Here is a 19,892-nt window from a genome sequence, read left to right as displayed (position 1 = left end):
AATAGATAGATAGATAGATAGATAGATGGATGATTGATAGAGAGATAGATAGATAGATGATTGATAGGTAGATGATCGATAGATGATTGATAGGTAGATGATAGATAGATAGATAGATAGATAGATAGATAAATGATTGATAGGTAGATGATCGATAGATGATTGATAGGTAGATAATAGATAGATAGATAGATAGATAGATGATTGATAGGTAGATGATCGATAGATGATTAATAGGTAGATAATAGATAGATAGATAGATAGATGATAGATAGATAGATAGATAGATAGATAGATAGATAGATAGATAGACTGTACCCCAAAAAAAGTAACAGAAGCTAGGTATATAGATATAGTATCTAGGTGGAGCATTTGCTTAGCATACACAGGCCCTGGCTCTATCCTAAAGACTAACCAACAGTTGCAATTATAACCTATGACTTATTAAATTTAAAATAGACTTTGGGGATGAGGACTGGTTCTGTGGTTAGAAGCATCTGCTGCTCTTGCAGAGGACCCTGGTTCAGTTCCCAGCACCCATATGGCAGCTCACAACTGTAACTCCCGTCCAGGAGATCCAACTTCCTCTTCTGGCATGGAAAGCAAGTGCATATATAATAATACATAATCATACATGCAGGCAAAATACTCATATCAAATAGAAATTAATATTTTAAAAGAAATTGCAGTTTAATAAATAAATGGGTTGTAAATGGTAATAAAAAGCTGATATAGTGGTGCACGCCTTTAATCCCAGCACTCAAGAGGCAGAGGCAGGTGGAGCTCTGTGAGTTTGAGTCCAGCCTGGTCTACAGAGTGAGTTCCAGGTCAGCCAACGGCTACATAGTGAGACCCTGTCTTTACAAGAGAGATAGAGAGAGTAATAATTTTAAAAATCACTAAATTAAAAAATAAATAAATAAAATAAACTTTTTGTTGTGTCTGACAAAAGGTCCAAACTTTAATTTTCAACTACTGGCTGGAGTTTGGTCCTAACTTAGGATTCTCTTTAATCGGCCTTTTCTAGTTCAGACTCTTACTGGGCGGTGCACTCTTGCTGATCCAATTATGTAAGTTTTCATGCATCCGAGACTTGGTTTTCTGGCTTTCTCTAGGCTTTAATAAACATTGGCGTCATTTTCCTATGAAAGCCTAAAGTCACTCTTCCTATAATGAACATTTTAAAAGTCTTTCTCGAAGTTGGGCATGGCGCCTCACACCTGTGGCCTCAGCAGAGGCAGGAGGATTGTTGCAACTTCAAGGCCAGTCTGGGGTACATGGTGAATTGCAGGCTACTCTAATATAGAGTGAGAGATTGTCTAAAAAATCAAAATGAACAAAAGTATTATAATAGTTGTCTTTTCCAGATAAAAGAGAAGGAAGAGGCCCAGCAGAAATACCGGGAGGCTGTCAGCCAAGGCCATGGCGCTTACTTGATGGACCAGGACACTCCGGTACAGCTCGTTACTCACCCAGTAGCCAGCGTGCTGTGGGAAATAGTTTGAAATAGGAATCTATGATAGAAACCAAGATCATTTACAGTACTCTAGGCCCATAAGATCTCTTGTGTATACTACACGTGGTGCCCTGCACCATAATCTCAGCACTTGAGAGGTAGAGGCAGCAGAATTGCTGCAAGGTCAAGGCCTACCTTTTCTACATAGTGAACTCTAGGCTGTGCAGAGCAACCTGGCAAGACCTTGTCTCAAACACACTCACAAAAAATTCCTTAGGAGAAAAAGGGGCTAAGCCAGGCATAGCCATGGGAGTTGTCTAACGGGGAAATGAAGTCGGTGCTATAGGAAACAGGAAGAGCTGGTGCTGCCGCTGGGCACTGGGTTGCCAGAACCAATGGCACACATTTGAAGTACACAATTTTCATCCCAACTGTAAAATGTAATAGAAATGTTTTCCCCAGAACTAAACTCACTTACCAACATGTCTAGTTTTCACCAAGCTATAACCCAGAAGGCATTCCTGTAAGCGCTTTAGAAATTTAATGTTTGGCCGGGCGGTGGTGGCGCACGCCTTTAATCCCAGCACTCGGGAGGCAGAGGCAGGTGGATCTCTGTGAGTTCGAGACCAGCCTGGTCTACAGAGCTAGTTCCAGGACAGGCTCCAAAGCCACAGAGAAACCCTGTCTCAAAAAACAAACAAAAAAAAAAAAAAAAGAAATTTAATGTTTGGTTGAGGGAAGAACACATTAAAGGTTATTACAGATCGAAGAGATAAGTCACTTTAATTTTTTTACATTCATTCATTCATTCATTGTGTATGTGCGCACACTTATACCACAGCATGCAGAAGTCAGAGGACACTTTTCTGGAGTTGGTTCTCTCCTCCTACCACATAGGTCCAGGACACTGAGCTCAGGTCGTCAGCTTGGTGGCTCGTGCCTTTATTCTTTAATTCCTTGTCGTTGTTTTAGCTCTTTCCTACAGATGGATGTTCTTAATGTCAAAAGCAGAGATTTAGGGCTGCTGAGATGGCCTAGCAGGTAGAAGGGCTCGCCGCCGTGCAAGCTTGACACCCTGAGCTGGATCTCCAGAACCCACGTAAAGGCAGATGAGAACATGGATTTCCTTTGTTACTTTGTCCAAATGTGTTAAATTATTATCATAGCGATAGAATGGCAACCGTACTCAAAGATGTTGAGATGAGCTCCCTAGATACCAGGAAAAAAGATCTGTCCAGAACTGGGCACATTGACACAGAATTCCAATGCCTCCCCAGTGAGAAGCCAGCATTTAGAGGTGAATAAGAAAGAGTTCCTCACTGAGAGTGCATGACCAGTTCTGGCTGATGCACCAAAGAGAACCAGCCCTGAGCAGAAACTCGCATCCCCGCATGGCAAAGGGCAAAGTATGTGACTACAGTGTGGAGCCCTTGAGCCCTTCCCCAATGGCCGTCCTCCCCTCTGTCTCCCACAGATGTGGTCCCCATCACTAGTGAACTGCTCCGGAGTTCCCCTGACGTTAGCCGTTGTCTAACCATATTCTGGGGAGGAGCTTGACTGAGTGTCATTGACATCACTCTATCGCTACGAGGAACAAACTACAGGGTGGATCTGCTTCTGAGTAGCTCTTGGTATTTTAGGATGTTTTCACTGTCAGCGTTGGAAACCTTCCCCCTCAGGCTAAGGTCCTCATCAAAATCACCTACATCACAGAACTCATCTTCCAGAGCCCTGTAGCTGTCTTCCTCATGCCCGCCACCGTAGCGCCCTGGCAACAGGACAAGGCTTTGAATGAGAACCTTCAGGTGGGTGTGCTTAATATGCGATCTGATGGAAAGCAGGTATAGCATGCTTTAATCCCAGCACTTGGGAGGCAGAGGTGGGCAGATCTCTGTTAGTTCAAAGCCAGCCAGATATACATAGGGAGTGCCAGAACACCATAGTGAGATTCATTCTCAAAATCCAATATATACACACATATATATACCTACATACACGCAATACATACATACATACATACATACATACATACATACATACATACACATACAAACACATATAGTGGGGGGGGGGAGATGGCTCGGTGGTTTCAGAGCACTTACTGTTATTGCAGAAAACCTGGGTTCAAATTCCAGCATCCTCATGACAGCTAAGAACTGTTTGCAACTCCAGTACCAGAGGATTCAGCGCCCTCTTTTGGCTGTCTCAGGCACTGCACCCATTCGCCTAGTGCACATATAGAATGCAAAGCATCTATACACATCAAATAAAATTTTAAAGAAATCTTCAAAAAAGAAAAAGAAAAAAATTTTGTGGTAATGGTCAGAGGTGTTCCTGACATCAGCTGAATGTTAGAAGTTAATGTCATCTCCTGACCCTATGCTGTGTGTCACTACTTGGAAATGAGACTGTCTCTCATGATGTTGTCAACTGTGCCTGGCTGAGATCACCTTAGTATTCTAAAAGCTTATGAAAATTCGATTATTCACATATACTTTTCCTCTAACAGGATACAGTGGAGAAGGTCTGTATAAAGGAAATAGGAACGAAGCAAAGGTTAGTACCTAAAATATAAATCAGGTGATTAACTCATTCAGTGGGCATTGGCTTTATGGTTAAATCTCATTTACAATTTTTGGAAAGGATGGGAGATAAAGTTCATTGCTAGAGGGCTTGCTCACCTGCAGGAAGCCCTGGCTTTGATTCCAGTGCTGTGAAAAGAACCCCATGAGACAGCTGTGATGAGCACCTAAGATCATGTACTAATGTGGTCTCTTGGTTTTCGGTAGCTTCTCCCTGGCTATGTCCATCGAGATGCCCTACAAGATTGAATTCATCTCCAGTGACACACACGAACTGAGACAGAAGGTCAGTGAATCCGTCCTTGGTTTCTGAAGAACCTAGTTTCCCGTTAATTTTATCATATCAAAAGTATATGTATGTGGTATAAAAGTGAACCAACGCAACACCCACCGGCTTCCACAAGCGGCAGTCATGCCCCATGCTGCCCCACAGATTGGCGTTTCTCTGCTGTTGCCTTAGGGCTTTAAGTAATCATTTTTACCGTTTTGCCTTGATTCATCTGCTTCATATAAGACTGGGATGTGGCTCAGTGTGTAGTGTTGTCCCAGCACTCATGAACCCTGGCTTTGATCCTCACTGTTGGGGGTGAGGGGAAAGTTGCCGTTTGACGTCCTGTTTTGATAGGAGTATGTAAACAATGTTTACGATTGAGCCAGTAAATATTATGATGACATTTTTTATATAATTTTTTTTTATTTTCTGTGATGATTATCCACCTGTATTCATGTATGTGTGCCACATGAGTGCCTGGTGTCCACTCTGGCCAGAAAACAGTGTTGGATCTCCTGGAACTGGCGTTACAGACAATTGTGAGCCTCCACGTACGTGCTAGAAACCAAACTCCGAAGTGTGATCCCAAGGTGTCTGGAGAACGTTGTGTTCAGTCGCTCCAGGTTCTGATTGTGTGGTCTGCTTTCTGCTATGTCCAGACAGACGTGCAGACATGTGACCTTTAGATACACAATGAATTGTCTCCGACTTAACTAGATTTGACTGTACAGAGTTTCAGGACCTTAACCAGTCTGTTAGTGGATTCGTAACTTTGTATCACTGTAGTGTTGATTCATAATGGAGTTATGTAAATACTGCAGGTACTTACAGGTGGCAGGCAGGTCAGTACAGACGGGCAGGGTGCTGTCATTCCTTTCTTTACTTTGTGTGTGTTTGTCTTCTTTTGCAGAGCACCGACTGCAAAGCTGTGGTTAGCACCGAGGAAGGCTGTTCCTTAGACAGCAGTGGATTTTCTCTCCACATTGTTCTGCGTGATGCGTATCTCCCAAGAATGTGGGTTGAAAAACATCCAGAAAAAGAAAGTGAGGTATGTTCCTTCTTATTCGGGAGAAGAAACACTGGCAGATGTGATAGTTCATTTAGAAAAGCTGAGGCAGGAGAATTGCCACTAGTTCAAAATGTGCCTTGACTGTATAGCAAGAAAACATCAACATATATACATACATGCATGCATGCATAAATGAAGTAACTGAGCACAGTGCCTCATGCCTATTGATCCAGTGCTTGAGAAGTAGAGTCAAGGAGAAATCGGGAGTTTGATGTTATCCTTACATACAAAATTTAATACTATATTTTGTGCTATAGGAGACCCTGTCTCAAAAATATAGTAATAATAATGATGACAATGATGATAGCAATAGAAGTAGGAGGTACCATCTTTTAGGAGAAAATGTATGACTAAATATGCCACTGAAGTTGGAATTGGTTTTTTGAAACAGGGTCTTTCTATGTAGTTTAGGCTGGTCTTGAACTCCTTTGTCTTTCAGACTGGCCTTGAACTTATGATCCTCCTGATTTAATCCCCCGAGTGCTAGACGTACATGGGCCAGCCCATCCAGTGTTTGCGCGGTGAGGGGAACTCTTGGTCCTTGTCTCCTTAAAAGAAAGAAGACAGTGTAGAGCCATAGACAGTTTAACCAGTTTAGCAAAGCTAAGCAAAGAAAACATTCAAGAGACTGAAGTAGGCTGCCCCAGAGGCCAGCAGCCCAGTGCCCTTTTCCATGGATTTCCAACAAGTTTCATGAACATTTACAACACGAGTGGTTTATTCATGGGACGAGGTAACCCTTTCCCTCCCAAGTCATGGTGGATTGGACCTTCCTCTTAGGGCATTTCTTCCAATGATCTTCTAGAAAAGCCCGCAGGGTGAGTGTTACAGAATTACAGTAAGGGTGGCGGGTCTTTTGAGGATGCAGACTCTACCTTAGTGCACGTGAAATGCCTGGCGCCTTTGCTTCTGATGTAGCAGGAGCCACCTAACTATAGTCTCACGGCTGTTTCACCACATGAGGCATTCTATACGCCAGGAGGCACAGCTACCAAGAGACAGCTGATATTCTCAGTTACCTGGAACCCATGTAAGTTGTCCTCTGACCTCCACATGAGAACATGTCATGTGTGTGGGGGCAGACATGCACATGTGTGCACACACACACACACACACACACACACACACACACATATATATATATATATATATGATACTAGAAAAATAAATAAAGGCCAGAGAGATGGCTCAGCAGTCAAAGGTGCTTGCCTTCAAGCTTGATAGTCTGAGTTTAGATCCTTGGAACTCACATGGTAGAAGAAGAAAAATGACTCCCATAAATTTTCTCGACCTCCAGGTGCATACAGGGTCATGTGTGTGCCCACCCACCCACATAAATACAAACACATACACACATGAATAAATTAATAAACAAATTCAATAAAAAATGTTTTTAAAAAATAAGTAAAGTTAGCTGGGCAGTGATGGTGCACACCTTTAATCCCAGCACTCGGGAGGCAGAAGTAGGTGGATCTCTGCGTTTGAGGCCAGCCTGGTCCACAGAGAAAGTTCTAGGACAGGCAGAGATGCACAAAGAAGCCCTGTCTTGAAAAACCCAATATATATACTTTTATGTAAATATAAAATTACTTATGGCCATAATACAATTGTGTACATTTGCAACAAAGAATTATTATTTTGATTAAAATTCAGACAGACTTGGGGCTGAGAAGTAAGTCTGAAGACTGAGTTTGATTTCACAGACCCACTTGGTAGAACAGGCCATCCCAACAGGTCCCCACAAATTGTCCTCCCACTTCCACATCCATGTACCCATACATACATGCACACTAAATAAAACAAATAAAATAATTTAGAAATAAGGAAAATTATAATGAAAATAACTTAAAGGGCTGGAGAGATGACTCAGTGGTTCAGAGCTCTGGCTGCGCTTCAGAGGAGGCAACTTTGATTCACAGCACCCGCGTGGTAGCTCAGAACTGCCTGAAACTCTGGCTCAAGGGATCCAACATGTTCTTTTTGCTTACAGGGACACCCGTATCCACATAGATAATCATGCAAACAAACACCCATGTACATAAAAAAATAAAATTAAAACACAGCTTAAAGCTGAAGCTTAAAGATAGTAGGACTAGTTTACGTACTGATTAATAAGAGGTCTGCGCACATATTTTAGCAATCACTACGACATCTGTATTCCTTTTATAATAGTGTGTGGGTGAGAGACATGTAGTCCTTCATTATTTGTACAAGGTCAAATCCTGTGGGGTTTGTTTTGTTTTGTTTTAGATAGTCTGTATTTGAGGTACCAGAGTATTGTGTAGCCCAGGCTGGCCTGAAAGTCATTAAACTTCAAATCCCCCTGCCTCTACTGCCCATGGATAGGAATTATAGGGAACTACCACATCCGTTTTATGCGGTGCTAGAGATCAGACTTCGTGTAACTCAGTCAAGTCTCTACCAATGAGCTGCATCCCCAGACCCCAGTGCGGACTCTTGCTTTCTCAGGTGCTTTTGTCTCCCTCTGTAACATTCTGGTTTTTATTTGAATGCCTGGGATACTATTCCCTCCCCCTTAACACTTGTAGATCATTTTATTATTGGGAAAATAATAGCTGGGAGTGGTGATAGATTCCTGTAATCTTAGCACTTTGGATGAACAGGTAAGAGAATCTTAAAGGTTCAAGGTCACCCTTGACTATATAGCAATTTTAGGCTAACTAGCTTTTGTTACATGATGGAGACCCTACCTCAAAAGAATAAAAGAGAAATGGTATCTGTTTTATTTTGGTAGTGTTAGTTTACTAAAAGGTTTTTTTTTTTTTTTTTTGGTTTTTCGAGACAGGGTTTCTCTGTGGCTTTGGAGCCTGTCCTAGAACTAGCTCACAGAGATCTGCCTGCCTCTACCTCTCGAGTGCTGGGATTAAAGGGTTTTCTTCTTTTAAATGCACGCATGTGTGTACTCGTGTGCATGCATGTGTGCGTGTTATGTGTGTGTGTGTGTGTTGTAAACATGTGCACAGAAAGCCTATACAGGGCAGAAGAAAGCTTTGAGCATGTTCTTTATTTCCCAGTGGCTTCTGGGTTGAAGTCTGGTCACCAGGCTTGAACAAAAAACATTTTTACCTGCTGAGGACCCATCTCACAGTTCCTAGAAGCTTTCAGACTGTAAGTGTTCCCCATTTAAGACCCAGTGTCTTTTTCTCCTTCTAGGCTTGCATGCTTGTCTTTCAACCGGATCTGGCGGCCACCCTTCCTGACCTCCGCGCAAAGAATGAAGTGATTATTTGTCTTGACTGTTCCAATTCCATGGAGGGTGTTACATTCATGCAAGCCAAGCAAGTTGCCCTGTACGCTCTGTCTCTGGTGGGTGAGAAGCAAAAAGTGAACATTATGCAGTTTGGCACAGGTTGGTGCACTGTCCCCAGCCCTTCGTGTATCTCTTCTCTAACATGAACATGTGCAGACTGTTGGGGCCTGGCTGGCCTCGTCTGTGCAGTGGGAGACAGCTTAGCCCAGAACGCTGAAGTCAGTGCCTCTTGGTGAAGATTTTGTCTCCCTCTCCTGATCATAAACTCAGTAGTCTCTTGTTTTTTTCCTCATCGGCATGATGGGCAAAAAGTCTTGTAAGGGTGGAGCTAACATAGGCCGAGGATTTTCAGCTTTGCTACATAGTGAGTACCACACAAATGTGGCCAATGCAATCAACTAAACAAAACACAGGAACCTCGGTTTATTTAATAGGAAGGCTCCAAGAGTCAGGACCAACATTTGCAGCCAGCACGCTCATAGATACTGTGTTAGAAATGGGCTCAGGCAGCACCAGGCCAGCACTGTTACTAGGTCAGTGTCACCCTCCAGGAAGGAGAGCGGGGACAACTCAACAATATGACAGAGCTAGGAGTGGTGGCTCAAATCATGGGTCAGTTTAATGGCTTAACCACCAAATAGGAATTATTTAAGATGGCTGGAACCACAGTTATTTGGCCATGACATCCTAGTTGGATATGGTTAAAGTGCCTTTGAGCTGGGCCTGCTGGGTTATTCCTGTAACCCTCAGCACTAGAGACTGAGGCAGTAGGACTGACAAGAGTTCAAGGCTAGCCTGGCCCACATTGCGAATTCCAGGCTAGCCTGAGCTACATAGCAACACCCAGTCTCCAATAAATGGATGGATGGATGGATGGATGGATAGATAGATAGATAGATAGATAGATAGATAGATAGATAGATAGATAGATAGATGTAGGTAGGTAGATAGATAGATAGATAGATAGATGATATATAACAGATAGACAGACAGATAATAGATTGATGATAGATTGATAGAGATAGATAGATAGAGATTGATAGATTGATAGAATTAGATAGATAGATAGATAGATAGATAGATAGATAGATAGATAGATAGAGATTGATAGATTGATAGAATGAGATAGATAGATAGATGATATATAACAGATAGACAGACAGATAATAGATTGATGATAGATTGATAGAGATAGATAGATAGAGATTGATAGAATTAGATAGATAGATAGATAGATAGATAGATAGATAGATAGATAGATAGATATTGATAGATTGATAGAATGAGAGAGATAGATAGATAGATAGATAGATAGATAGATAGATAGATAGATAGATGATAGATGATATATAACAGATAGATGGATGGGTGGAGGGAGGGAGGGAGGGAGGGATGGATGGATAGACGGATGGACCGACAGACAGACAGACAGACAGATGAGGCATCTCAGAGATGAAAGAAGGAGCATGGAGTAGGATCAGGGCACAGTCCTGTCCTGTTGAGTCCCATCTTGCCATCCACCTAGCTTTTTTCACAGTGAAGCTAGGGTTGTTCTGCCAGGAACATGGATCATACAGGGATAGCGAGCACTTTGCTGGAGACTCTGCCCTGCCAGGGCTGAGCTGCCCATGCCACTGAAGTGTCCCACATTTGAGGACTCTGCACAGAGCTTGACTTAGAACATTTTAGATAGCACAGTTTATAAAATATGCTTCAAACATGAGTGTATGTTCAAGTGTTTGTACACAGTTCTCTGAAAAGGAAACACGCATGTAAACATCCACTGTTCTTTATGGTAGAAGCAGTGGTATAAAGTAGCGCTGATTTTATTAGTGGTCAGTCCGGTGAGTGTTTAATGGTAATGTGTCACACCTTCTTATTACACAGGTTACAAGGAGCTATTTTCCTATCCTAAGTACATTACAGACAATAAAGTGGCCACAGAGTTCATTATGGTAAGAACTGTCTTCCCCTCCTGAGTCTTTGCGAAGCTTGAGTGATGCTGTCCAGGACTTAATCCTGGGCGTTGCACATTGGTAGATGTGAGTTAGCTTTCTCTCCCAATGCATGCGATAAACCAGTTTGTAAGGAGGGAGGTTTCTTTAGTTCACACTTGTAGACGTTTTAGTCTGCGCTTGCTTGGCTTTCTGACTTTGATGGCAGCACAGCTTATTACAGCAGAGGGAGGACGTTCATTCACCCGAGGGCCCAGGAGCAAAGAAAGGCAGGGGCCGGGTCCCAGTATCCCCTTCTATCAGGGCATACACCCCAATCTGAATCCTAGTACACTAGGTCCCACCAACTCCAATAGCACCACAGGCAAATAACAAAACCTTTGTGGGCTGGGAGATGCCAGTTATCCATCCCACAGCAGTGGCCCCTGGTGATAGTGACCGTGACGGTGAGGATGGCATGATCTTTCTTTAATGGGAATTTAGCAAGAGTCAAAAGAGAAAAGTCAAACTTGTAATCCCAGCACTTGACAGCCAGAGGCAGGAAGATCAGGAGTTCAGAACTAGGAGGTAGCTACCTAGTAAGCTTGAGGCCAGCCTGAACTGTGCCTGTCGCCAACACCTAAGAAAGGGGCTGGTGAGAGTGGATAAAGACGGTGGATGAGGTCCACCCTGGACCCACATGTTAGAAGGATTGGCCTACACAAGTTTCTGTGTGACCCCTACATGTGCACCATGGCGCCCGTGAGCCCCACACACCACACACGAATCAGAAAATATCAGAGCCTGCAGAGATGGCTCAGTGGTTAAGCACTGACTGCTCTTCCAGAGGATCCAAGTTTGATTCCCTGCACCACTGTGGCAGCTCACAGTCATCTGTAACTCCAGTTCCAGGGATATTGTCTGCCCTCTTCCAGCTTCAGAAATGCATGTGGTACATAGACATACGTGCAGGCAGAACATCCAATTAAAATAATAAAGTATAAAATAATAATAATGAAAAAATTGAACAACCAGCAAGAGAAACTGCCTACATTCCTACAGCCCAATGTGGCCCCATAAGCATTTTGGAAGTTTTTCTTCTGCCCACTGTCTTAAAATGAGCAAACTCAAGGGTGCGTCGACAGCATGCATGTTCCTTCGCACAGATGCTCAGTTCTTTGAAAACTAGCCTTCAGATGTTCAGTGGTAATACTACAGTTGCTGTGGGGCATGGAATAAACTGAGGGGATATAGGTATCTTTGTTCCATGCGTGTATAATTTCTGTATGACACTGTGTCCCCAGGTTCTGACCTGCTCGCTTCAGCGAATGAGGCATTAATGATGGCATACAGTTGGCCATGATGGGGAGGCTGGAAGGAATAAACTGACCTTATAAAGGATCCGCCGGGAAACTTGCTTAGGAAATACTAAGTTATACAAAAGTAGGATTTAGCTAAAGGAGCACGGCCTCAAATATGACTGGGAGATAAGTAATGCAGTATCCAGGCTTCCTAGGAACTACAGAAAGAAAAGAGAAGTAGAGCTGACCTCTAATGGAAGGGCTGAGGGTTTCCAAGCCTGTGTTTCTCGTAAGCTTTGCTCACCAAGACTGCCAGGCAGGCAGGAGGACCCGGGTCAACAACCCCCCAAGAAGAGCAACACTGCTCTGATTCAGATTAACTGGGACAGTATTTTTACTGTGTAAATCTCCCATTTCTCCAAAACGGCCAAGCTTGCCGGGTGGCGGTGGCGCACGCCTTTAATCCCAGCACTCGGGAGGCAGAGGCAGGCGGATCTCTGAGTTTGAAGCCAGCCTGGTCTACAAAGTGAGTTCCAGGACAGGCTCCAGAGCTACAGAAAAACCCTGTCTCGAAGAACAAAAAAACAAAAAAGTCTATCCAAGCTGTAAAGTATTTCTGTTCGGGACCAGTTTCCTTTTGGACATTTGCCAGAACCAGACATGCGCTTCTCCTTCCTTCAGCGTTCCCTGGTGTTTGCAGTGACTCCTCACTGGGGGGCTGGAAGAAGCCTTAATTTGTCACAGCACCCAGAGTGTAGTGGTTGCCATGTTAGTGATGAATGTGCCTTCAGCTGTGCCGCTTCCTCCTCTGCAGTCCGCAGCATCCGCCATGGGGAACACAGACTTCTGGAAAGTTCTCCGCTATTTAAGTCTACTGTACCCTTCTGAAGGGTTCCGGAACATTCTCCTCATATCTGACGGGCACCTCCAGAGTGAAAGCCTGACACTGCAGCTTGTGAAGAGAAACATCCATCACACCAGGCTGTTCACCTGTGCTGTTGGGTAAGTCTCAGGGGTCTGGTCGCCACGGTGGCAGAGGCAGCTAGCACAGGCGTTGGTTGGCCTGTCTGGGGGTTTTGCAAGCTTGAAAGTCGGTATGAGTATATGAAATCTGTATGTTGTAGAGCAGTCGAGCTCTTGGCTTGGGACCACGCTGCCAGGGTCTCACAGCTGCAGGGACCTTGGGCAGGCTGTCTCATTTGTAAAATGAAGGCGAAAATGCAATACCTACCTCATGGGACTATTATTTTGCATAAGAGTTCATGGGACCAGCTTGTCCTTAGCGGCCTGGCCCAGCTCCCTGGGGCCACCCCTTCCTCACCCCCGCCTTCTCCCTCTCTGCGCTATAGGTATCCTGCATTTGCACTGAAACCCTGGAGTCAGTCTTTCCACAGATTGTTGGAATCACTCTTTTTTTTTTTTTTTTTTTTTTTTCCGAGACAGGATTTCTCTGTGGCTTTAGGGCCTGTCCTGGAACTAGCTCCTGTAGACCAGGCTGGTCTCGAACTCACAGAGATCCGCCTGCCTCTGCCTCCCGAGTGCTGGGATTAAAGGCGTGCGCCACCACCACCCGGCTGTTGGAATCACTCTTGCCAATTGTAGTTAGCATCTGTGTAAGGAGGGGAGGCTCCTGCTCTTTGTGAAGGGCCCCAACCATTCTCTTCCCCTAAGTTCCTGGGTTCTTCCTGCACAGCTCCCACCCCAGGACACCAGGTGTCCCTGTTCTGAGGCAGGGGACTAGTGAAGTAATATGTAGACCGCTGTGTTGTCCTCACAAGTGAGCTCCGATGACAAGAAGCCCCCGTTTTCTGGGGTCCAGGACATTCCTGGGGTTTCATAGCCTCTGATGGTGCTCCACGGCTGTTGGTGACTAAAAGCAGCTCTTGCTGCCCCCACTCACTGCATGCCCCTGCTCACTATATGTTCCCTTTGTATCAATTGTTCCGTTTTATGACAAGGTCTCACTCAATAGCCCAGGCCAGCCAGGAAATTACTATGAAGACCAGGCTGGCTGGAACTTGTGACCCCGTCCCATCAGACTGTCGAATGCTGAGATTACAGGCATATGCCACCATGCCGTCTAAGCTGATGTGTTTTGTTTTGTGGCAGGGTCTCATGTAGCCCAGGCTGGTCATGAACTCTCAAAAATAACAGAGGCAGACCTTGAACTCGGATCCTCCTACCTTTGCCTCACAAGTGTGGCATCACCGATGTGTTCTGGCACACCTAGTGTGTTCAGTACTGGGGATTGAATCCAGTGCCTTGTGTGTGCCAGGCAAACGCTCTACAGCCCAACTCTTCAGGCTGCTGTCTGCATCAAGTGTCATTCTGATAGCTTTTGAGGGTTTTTTTTTAATCTTTGTTTACAGGTGTATTGTTTACGAAAGGTCTCTGTGTAGCTCAGGTTAGCCTCAGAATGTAACCAAGGATACCCTTGGGCTCCTGATCTTCCTGCCTCCCTCTCCCAAGTATGATATCATGCCCAGTACCCTTGGGGGTTGTTGTCGTTGTTAGTTTTTAAGTATGGAAGTATTAGATTTTATTTATTTATTGCTTATCATCTTTGCTGTGGAGGTTTCTGCTAACATACCATGACCTGCATAGTGTCAACCACATGAAGCAGGAAGAAAGTGTGGTTCAACACGACTTAGTAGCCCAAATCGGTTCAGACTTCTGAGTCTGACATGAGGCAGTTTATTTTAGGCATATTTAAGTACAGTACAACTTGGAAAAAAGTTTCATGGTGTAACACAATCCCGTGTGCACAATAAAGCTTAAGACATAATTACATCAAAAATCTTTTCAAAGTACTGTCACCTCTTCCAAGTTACCTTAAAGGCTTGGGGAAGGGCTGGGTGTGGGCTTGGTCACACAGACAGTGCAGAAGTCACCTAGGCTGTTATCCACCTCTGGTCCAGTTTACAGAGTCCCGAGGGGACAGGTGTGGCCTCAGTCACGTGGATAGTGCAGGGTTCTCCAGGCTGCTAACCGCATCCATTCCCAGCCTTCCAGGTGGAAAACAGATTACCCATCTGTGCCTTTGAAGAGACAGCCCCGCACTTTAACATTCCTAGTCTCCCAGGGCTTCTCTGCACAAGGACTTCGTGCCCTCTACCTTTTGCCAATGCTGTATTGATTCGAGTGCCTCCCTTGCCTTGGATGTGCTCTCCCATGGAGCTACACCCTAGCCCCATTTTATCTGTTTAACTCAGCAACGGAAAAGTGACTTCTTCATGAGTCTTTCTCAACATTAGTAACATGTATTTTCACAATTGTGTCTAAAATGTCTTGAAAATTGCTGGGTGTAGATTTGTAATCTCCTCGCTTGGCACACTGAAGTAAGAGGATTGAAAGTTCAAGGCCAATGCGGACTACTTACTAAGACACGTCCAAAAAAAAAAAAAAGCAAACAAACAAACAAAAACAACTAAATATGATGGTACGTACTTGTAAGAGGTGGAAGGACTAACCCTAGTTCAAGTAGGTGTGGTGGCAAACATCATTTTTGTTTGTTTGTTTGTTTGTTTGTTTGTTTGTTTTTCTTTTTTTTCTTTTTTTTCTTTCTTTCTTTATTTATTTATTAAATATTTCAGTCTCTTCCCCACCTCCGCCTCCCCTTTCCCTCCCCCTCCCCCAATACGTTCCCCCTCCCTCTTCAGCCCAAAGAGCAATCAGGGCTCTCCGTCCCGTGGGAAGTCCGAGGAAAACCCTCCTCCATCCAGGTCTCGTAAGGTGAGCATCCAAACTGCCTAGGCTCCCACAAAGCCACTACATGCAGTAGGATCAAAGACCCATTGCCACTGTTCTTGATGTCTTAGTAGTCCTCATTGTCCGCTATGTTCAGTGAGACCGGTTTTAACCCAGGCTTTTTCAGACCCAGGTCAGCTGGCCTTGGTGAGTTCCCGATAGAGCATCTCCATTGTCTCAGTGTGTGGGTGCACCCCTCGCAGTCCTGAGTTCCTTGCTCATGTTCGCTCTCCTTCTGCTCCTGATTTGGACCTTGAGATTTCAGTCCGGTGCTCCAATGTGGGTCTCTGTCTCTGTCTCCTTTCATCGCCTGATGAAGGTTAATATTCAGGAGGATGCCTATATGTTTTTCTTTGGGTTCTCCTTCTTCTTTAGCTTCTCTAAGAACCCGAATTGTAGGCTCAATGTCCTTTATTTATGGCTAGAAACCAAATATGAGTGAGTACATCCCATGTTCCTCTTTTTGGGTCTGGCTTACCTCACTCAGGATAGTGTTTTCTATTTCCATCCATTTGCCTGCAAACTTCAAGAAGTCCTTGTTTTTTACTGCTGAGTAGTACTCTAATATGTATATATTCCATACTTTCTTCATCCATTCTTCAATTGAGGGGCATCTAGGTTGTTTCCAGGTTCTGTTTGTTTGTTTTTAAGACAGCATTTCTCTTTAGCTTTGGAGTCTGACCTGGGACTAACTCTTGTGGACCAGGCTGGCCTCAGACTCACAGAGATCCACCTGCTTCTACCTCCCGAGTGCTGGGATTAAAGGCGTGCACCACCACCACGTAAAGGCAAACATCTTTAATTTCAACACTTGGGTGCCAGGGTCCAACCTCTGCTGGGGTTCAGATCCTGTGCCAGGAAAACTTCTGGCCACCAAGTGGCTTGCATTCAAGTGGCCCTGAATAACTCGAGCCGTCTTTATACAGCTTTCTTACCAGGGTTACGTGAACAGCTTTATTATTGGCTCCTATTTTTGACCTTTAAGAAATATATAATATTTTAAGGAATACATGGTAATCATAATGAAAGCCCCCATTGTTCCCCTTTATGCTTCCCCAAATATACCTTCCCACCCCCTACGTGACCTTATTCTAGACATAGAGTTCAGCATTTTTGCAGGCCTAACTAAATATCGAGCCAGATACACCCTGCTCTGGGAGAACTTATGTCAGCTTGCAGCTACTTGTGGTTACAAAGTTAAAAAAAAGTAATAGATATGGGCACCAGCTCTAAAGACAACAATATTCAAACCCAGACAATTCTTTCATGTCTGCAAGACATGTTTTTATACAGTTCCCTCTTCTACAAGAGGGTCCCATGCCTCAGTCTCTCTGTAGAGGCAGACTTTGATAAGGCGCTCTTTCCCGTCCCACACTTCTCCCACCAGTATAAACTCCTGTGTGTGGTAAAGATGGATCTTTCCATACCATATTTTACATTGTATTTTCCCCATTGGTGCGTACCAGATCCTGTTGTTGGTTTCATATGTGTGGTGTCGAGGGCATTTACTCTCAAGAGTTAGCACTGTGAGTATTCCTGAGGCTCTTTCCCTATTCTGTGTGTATGTACCCTACTCCCCTTTCCAGAACCGTGAGACATGGTCTGTGCTCCAAGTGTTGTTTCCTCATACGTACCTAACAGTCTCTATTGAGTGAGGAAAGCTCCCAAGATTGGGAGTTGTAGTTAGTAATTCCAGATAAGAGATTTGAGAGGCATTAGACCCCTGTTGAATCTCGGGGAAATATTCAAGAAAGAACAGAATATCCAGGGGAAATTACAGCTGTTGCATGAGTGACTGACAAAGTAAACCTAAAACCTGCCCAAAGAATCACCAATGTAACGAGAGGAAAAAAGCCTGCAGGCTGCACAAATTTTGCAAATCCCCACGCTGTCCCATGGACTCTCACTGTGAGAGTCTGTTTCCACAGGTGCTTTGCCACGAGGAAATCGTTGCATAGGTAGTCACAGGGAGAGACTAGGGAGGCAGAGGCAGTTGGGTCTCTGAGTTCAAGGCCAAGCTGGTCCACAGAATGAGTTCCAGGACAGCCAGGACTATTGCACAAGAGAAACCCTGTCTCAAAAAACAAGGGGCTGGAGAGATGGCTCAGTGGTTAAGAGCACTGACTGCTCTTCCAGAGGTCCTGAGTTCAATTCCCAGCAACCACATGGTGGCTCACAGCCATCTGTATGAGACCTGGCACCCCCTTCTGCCTTGCGGGCACACATGGAAGGAATGCTGTACACATAATAAATAAATAAATATTTAAAAAAAGAAAAGAAAAAAAGAAAAACAAAAACAAATGAACAACAACAACAAAAAATAAAATGTGTAAAATGTGATCAGTTCTACAGCAAACCGTCACATCTTAAGGACCTTGTCTCAGTGTGGTGCTGGAGTATTTGAGTATTTTAACTCAAAATCCAAGGAGAGTTGGAAAAAACAGGTATGTGGGGGTATTTTTTTTAACATCTTATCTGTAATCCTGTTTTTATATGTACAAGTTCTACCTTCTTGCTAGTCTAATAGTAGCTTTCATCTCTTTGTGAATGGACAAGACTCACAAGGAGGCCAAAGCTTTTAAAAACATTTTCTTAAATAATAAGAAGGGCCAAGCCAGACATGGTGGGTCATGCTTTAAATTAAGCCCCCCTCTCCCCTCTGCCCCACAGAGCTGGTGCTGTAGAGGTGACCACACCCAGGGGTTAGTTTTTCATTGTGATAAAATACATACAGGATTTACAAGTCTGTTTCACTGGTGTGAATTCATTCACAGTGTTGTGGAACCAGCATTACCAGCTATTTCCAGAACTTCGCCACCGTCCTTGACGAAAGTCTGTAACAGGAGGCTAAATAATAAAACTCTGTGTTGCCTCCTGCCTCTAGCTCCTGAAAATGTCTATTCTGCTTCCGGTCTTTATGAACTTGCCTTTCCAGATGCTTTAGATGCAGAGGCATAGCACGCTTGTTCTTTTGTGTCTGGCTTATCTATTTTAGCATAATGTCCACGAGAATCATCTGTATTGTGTTTTTAAACAGGATTTCTTTTCATTTGAAGGTCAAATATTTTATTATTTTTTATTGGGTTTTGAAAAAGGGGTCTCATGTAACTCAGCTTGAGCTGCGGCTGGACTTGAACTCCTGACCCTGCTGCCTTCGTTACGCTAGTGTTGAGATTTCAGGTGTGTGCCACAATGCCCATTTTAGAGATGAGTAATAGCCTGTAAAATATGCATATAAAATTATTCATCATAGATAGGTAATAGATAAATACATTAGTAGATAGGTAGATGATAGATACATAGATACATAGGTAGATGATAAAGAGAGAGACTAGGTAGGTAGGTAGGTAGATAGATAGACAGATAGATAGACAGACACATACATACATACATACATAGTAGACAGATAGGTAGATATGCACACACACTTTTCAATGGACACAGCTTATTTCCACCTTATGCTGCTGTGAATGGCCCTAATGTAACTCTGGTGCACAGTATCTGTCTGAGCCCTTCCAGTTGTTCAATTCTCTTTTTTTTAATTAATTTATTTATTTATTATGTATACAGTGTTCTGTCTGCATGTATGCCTACCTGCCAGAAGAGGGCACCAGATATCATAGATGGTTGTGAGCCACCATGTGGTTGCTGGGAATTGAACTCAGGAATCTCTGGAAGAGCAGCCAGTGCTCTTAACCACTGAGCCATCTCTCCAGCCCCCCAGTTGTTCGATTCTGGGTTTGTACTTAGATGTCAAATTACTGACTCGTGTCGGAACTGTTAGGATTTGCCGTCCGTTTTTCTGCAGCAGCTGCACATTTCACATTCCCACTGGCAATGTTCCAGAGTTGCCAGGCGTGTGCGGCAGGTGCCTCCACTGGTTGAGCCATTGCCACAAACTGAAATAGAAAAACTTAAAGTATATATTTAAACTGCTGGCACCTTTAGTTCCAGCACTCAGGTGGCAGGGGCAAGTGGGTCACTGTGAGTTCGAGGTCAGCCAGGGGCTATATAGTAAGACCCTGTCTCGATCCTTTTTCCATTTTGGAAAAGTACCCCATCACAGGAAGTAAATGAGAACCAAACAAGCTATAAAATCCCCAAAGACAGCCGGGCGGTGGTGGCGCACGCCTTTAATCCCAGCACTCGGGAGGCAGAGGCGGGCGGATCTCTGTGAGTTCGAGGCCAGCCTGGTCTACAAGAGCTAGTTCCAGGACAGGCTCCAAAGCCACAGAGAAACCCTATCTCGAAACTCCCCCCC

At 44.1% G+C, this 19,892-nt stretch overlaps 1 protein-coding gene across 1 annotated transcript in view; it reads left to right on the top strand.

Moving 5' to 3' along the window:
* Positions 1–19,892, top strand: part of Parp4 (poly(ADP-ribose) polymerase family member 4) — a 97,791-nt gene that overhangs the window by 46,174 nt on the left and 31,725 nt on the right. Inside the window, exons 16-25 of the mRNA XM_050129099.1 lie at positions 1,201–1,273; positions 1,368–1,454; positions 3,097–3,261; positions 3,966–4,012; positions 4,246–4,324; positions 5,220–5,357; positions 8,553–8,748; positions 10,537–10,604; positions 12,699–12,886; positions 17,976–18,075. Coding sequence (XP_049985056.1) covers positions 1,201–1,273; positions 1,368–1,454; positions 3,097–3,261; positions 3,966–4,012; positions 4,246–4,324; positions 5,220–5,357; positions 8,553–8,748; positions 10,537–10,604; positions 12,699–12,886; positions 17,976–18,075 — 1,141 coding nt within the window. The remainder of the gene's footprint in view (positions 1–1,200; positions 1,274–1,367; positions 1,455–3,096; positions 3,262–3,965; positions 4,013–4,245; positions 4,325–5,219; positions 5,358–8,552; positions 8,749–10,536; positions 10,605–12,698; positions 12,887–17,975; positions 18,076–19,892) is intronic.

Source organism: Alexandromys fortis, unplaced genomic scaffold (genome assembly GCF_014885135.2).
Source record: "Alexandromys fortis isolate MF-2015 unplaced genomic scaffold, M_Fortis_MF-2015_v1.1 scaffold_308, whole genome shotgun sequence".
NCBI classification, from domain to species: Eukaryota; Metazoa; Chordata; class Mammalia; order Rodentia; family Cricetidae; genus Alexandromys; species Alexandromys fortis.
Note: the sequence above shows the minus strand (reverse complement) of the source record. Positions and strands in the feature narration are given on the sequence as shown.